General features: G+C 38.4%; 1 protein-coding gene across 2 annotated transcripts; it reads right to left on the bottom strand.

Annotated features, from left to right (window-relative positions):
• Positions 1–1,110: 1,110 nt before the first annotated feature.
• LOC133742555 (uncharacterized) lies at positions 1,111–3,879 on the bottom strand. 2 transcript variants are annotated; one of them, XM_062170239.1, is made up of 5 exons: positions 3,484–3,868; positions 2,375–2,413; positions 1,707–1,791; positions 1,532–1,612; positions 1,111–1,439 (listed from the first exon to the last, which is right to left on the bottom strand). In XM_062170239.1, exons 1-5 carry the CDS (start codon positions 3,808–3,810, stop codon positions 1,357–1,359), a joined length of 615 nt encoding a protein of 204 aa, XP_062026223.1. In that variant the 5' UTR covers positions 3,811–3,868; the 3' UTR covers positions 1,111–1,356. The 2 variants fall into 2 exon arrangements, with proteins under 2 accessions (XP_062026223.1, XP_062026224.1); XM_062170240.1 differs by lacking the exon at positions 2,375–2,413 and having other exon boundaries at positions 3,484–3,879.
• Between the last annotated feature and the right edge of the window lie 38 nt (positions 3,880–3,917).

Below are 3,917 nucleotides of genomic sequence, written 5' to 3'. Positions count from 1 at the left end.
CCTTGTCTATGATAAAGTAATGCTCAATTAGGCTAAGTGCTCCTATTAGTTTGAAGTTGACTCTCTACATTGTTCCTGGAAATGCAGCTCTTTTCATTATGGGTCAGAGTCAACCTCCCACTATTAACTCATTCCCCAGTCTAGTGCTCTTTATTTTATTCAAAGTTCAAACACATCAATGTCAAAAACTAAATGTTCAATCGCATCCTAGTTGAATAAGAACGGAAAAAAAATTGATTATTTTGTAAGTGTGAACAATATCAGTCCTAAATAATTTGACCATCAATAATTGTGTTAAGCAACACCCTTTGTGACATTTCAAGTACTATATGATGATCAATCCGTCTTTCTCCAGGAATAGTGTTATTTACAGAGAATTTTTTAAGTACATAACGATACAGACTAGCTTCATGTTATGGTAGATAACTCTCTCGTAGTGACAAACCGGCCAAAAAGTTTGTCTAGAGTTAGTCTACGATTATATTAGTTTGAAATGAAGATATAAATAAAGGTGTGTAGTATTGCAGACTTTTATCCAAGTAAACGCATGAAGAGCAATATATATTCAGATCTTTCATATAAATTATAGGAATTCAAGTGGAAGTGGAACACCTGTATAGGCATTAAAGTGTAGCTTCCAATCAGAGAATAACAAAATATTCTAAGTGTCAGTCTCTACTTTCTTTAGCTTTTTCTAACATTTGAAATGCTCCTTCAGGAAAAGAAATCAACATGAAAAAGCACTTGAAAGAAAGTGGGATGTGAAGCTTCACTTTCCCACAGAAAGCAAGAAAAGAGAACCAACATCCAACTTTTCCTTTCATCTTTCTGTTTCCTCTATATAGGAACACCGCATTTGGAGTTTGAAGGTGTTTGATTGATTAACCTATCTTATAACCAAATTTTCCTCCCTGAATTGCTTTATAAGTGTCATAATTTCTTAAGGTCTTACTAGAAGATATATATGTGGCCAACTTTCTATCTTTTCTTAAATAGCTAAAGATGATTACTTTAACTTTAAGTTGGTAATCAGCGATATGCTATGTCTGAATAGGTACACTTAAACTTAGCCTTGAACTTAAAACACATATTTGCAGTGAGAAGTCAATGTTTGTCAAGGAAGAATTTTCATTTATCGTGAACATGCATACAGCCATCACAAGTGTAATCAACAAGCTATGATTTTCACTTTACAGATAGCTAACCTTGTGCGTGAGGATTTGCAAATGGACTGTCCATTTGTCTCATACAGCTCGTCTTACAATCACTGAATGACATTCTATGCAGCTTGATACAAATATGGCTGAAACCTAGTTTTCCGGTCTCCATGTTTGAACTTAGAGCTTACACAACAGATTATTGGATTGTACATCCCCAAAACTCTTGTGCATTGCGGATGTTGCCTTTGGCTGACAAGTCAATCAGATCAACACCGCGACCTACATTTTAAAAGCAGATCTGTCACATGCTACAATTAGTTGAATTTATCCCCTTGAGGACTTCTGCAAGTTTTGGAGTTTCTTGGGATTACCTGGAACCGGACAGTATGAATCTTCTCGTGCAGGACGGACATTGCCATAGGCTGACAGTTCAATTAGATCCATATCGCGACCTGCATTTCAAGGCAATTCTGTCATCTGTTATTAAAATAGTTGAATTCATCCTCTCAAGGACTATTGCAAGTTTATCGAAGTTTCATGGGATACCTGAAACCCGACAGTAAGAACTTTTCTGAATGAGCTCAGCTCTAGAATACTCTGTTCGATTTCCTTTTGATCTGTTCACTTTTGCCTACAACATGTCAGAGAAGAAACATGTGGTTTAGAGAGAGAGAGAGAGAAACTGTCTGAATCTTTAAGACAGCATACAAAAAGTAGAAAACAAAGGTGAACTTCAGTTTAAATAAGGATTTGGAACACGAATGAAGAGTACAGGCTTCACATAAAAGGAAATGAGGTGCAGATGTTATTTGCAACCTTGGTTGAGATTTAGTGAATGTCTTAAAATTGATTAGACAGAGAAATGGTTAGGGTTAACAGAATAGTTTGATATACAGCATAAGGGTAGCCATCACTTTTGAAACTCTGCTGAATTAACAGTCAATTTTAAACTAGGATTCCACACCAACATATGACTCTGTTCTGCACTTTGGTCCTTAGATGTTGCTGGCTGCATTAGGGATCAGCTTGCTGATCGTGCCAAGATATCTCGACTAGTGAAGGTATTTTAGCAGCCTTTAAAGATTAGTTATAAATGGAGGTATATATAGAAAGATTACCTACAGTGGTGACAAACAAAAGTAAAAGGGTATTTTCTTGGACTGGAGATAGCAGATAATATCTAACAAGCTTCTAAAGAGAGAATAAGTCCAAACCTGTAAAACCTGACAATTTTCAAGCGTACTTTCTCCACCCTGAAACATGAAAGTTCTAAAAATCATGCATCCATTCAGGGCTCAGGATCGTACAGGAAACAAAATAAGCAAACAAAATTTCAACTATCAAGTTTATTATACCAAGTTGTAGAGAGTGTTTTAAATACTTTTTACCTACATAGTAGGAAAAAAAAATGCTAATGGGGGTCACCCAAGTACACAAGAAGCATACATTAACTAGAAATTCAAAGAAAGGGAAGTTTGAGGAGCTGTGAATGTTCACTCCTAATGTCTCCTCAAAACACCATCCCTCAAGTGTCCAACCACAAAAGCACAGAGGCATATGAAATCCTTGTCCATGAATTTTTACTCTTATCAGAAACCTGCCACACCAAGCCAATCAGAATCCTGACTTCTCCAAACCATTTAATCTCCATGATAGAGATTGCAAAATGAGCTTCTTCCTAAAACATGACATATAGCTCCTCCTTGGCAACTGATGCCTCAGCGAGTGCACATTAATTCCTGGATTATTTATTTTTCTAGCAATCCTATCAATCACAGCCGTTTGGACCAACCTACGCTTAGTATACACTACCTTGGTAAACAATACATACGCTCACATACTTTATTACAGCCAGTGAAAGTAATTTGCTTAAAAACTAATTAAAGGTATTCAAAGGCCTAGAAAGTCCCTGTATCACCACAGTTATCCATATTCTTTCACAAACAAGCTAAACTAGAAAGCCGTTTACATATTCATACTGACAAATAAGCTGCATTATAACATAATGTACATAAGATTATCACCAGAAAACAGAAAACCAGCCATTTAAGCAACTTCTGGTTTCAGATAACCATGAACGAACATCAATCTCAAGCAACTAAACTACACTCCAAGCAATGCCATGGACCCAAAAAAAAAAAAAACTCAACTTTTTCGAGTCCTAGAAACTGATGAAACTCAATAACACAAGCATTTCCAAAATGCACCATCTTCCAAGCAAAAAACTTGAATCCCAAACAGAGCCTTAATCTCCAAAACCAACACAAACCCACCTCACAAAACACGAACCAATCCAAAACCAAGATAAAGACTGTGACTTTACCTTAGAGTAAGGCACAATGTGATCGTAATCATGACATAAGCAACCGGGGCAGCCGACGAGCTTCCGGAACACGGTGTTCCCGAGCGGGTCCCGCCGCCAGCGATCTGGGTCCCGCCCTTTGATCTTCTCCGCCTTCTCCCAGCATTGCTTCTTCACGCTGTGCGGGAAGCTTCGTGGGTTGTTAGCGAAGTCGTCGGTGACGTCATCGAGAAGAGAGACTCGTGGTGGTGAGAAACGAGACCTGGGCGGCGGCGAGGTTCGGTTTCGGTCCCTTAACGGAGATGAAGGGCGGCTACGCCGCTTTGGTTCTTTGCTTGCTGGCCTCATCTTTCTCAGGTGGGTCTTTCCGTTTCTTCTCTCTCAGCTCAGCTTATCACTCTGGTTCGGGTATTGGGTTGACCCGATCTAATTTGATCCAATTACCCAATGGGCCA

Source organism: Rosa rugosa, chromosome 4 (genome assembly GCF_958449725.1).
Source record: "Rosa rugosa chromosome 4, drRosRugo1.1, whole genome shotgun sequence".
Classification (NCBI taxonomy): domain Eukaryota; kingdom Viridiplantae; phylum Streptophyta; class Magnoliopsida; order Rosales; family Rosaceae; genus Rosa; species Rosa rugosa.
Note: the sequence above shows the minus strand (reverse complement) of the source record. Positions and strands in the feature narration are given on the sequence as shown.

Bases quoted from the DNA above. Each gene is read 5' to 3' on its own strand.
- LOC133742555 (XM_062170239.1), bottom strand. From the start codon at position 3,810: ATGAGGCCAGCAAGCAAAGAACCAAAGCGGCGTAGCCGCCCTTCATCT. The intron at 2,414-3,483 runs GTAAAGTCACAG...TTCATGTTTCAG, and splicing joins ACATTGTGCCTTACTCTAAG to GGTGGAGAAAGTACGCTTGA. The intron at 1,440-1,531 runs GTAATCCCAAGA...TTTAAAATGTAG, and splicing joins TTCATACTGTCCGGTTCCAG to GTCGCGGTGTTGATCTGATT.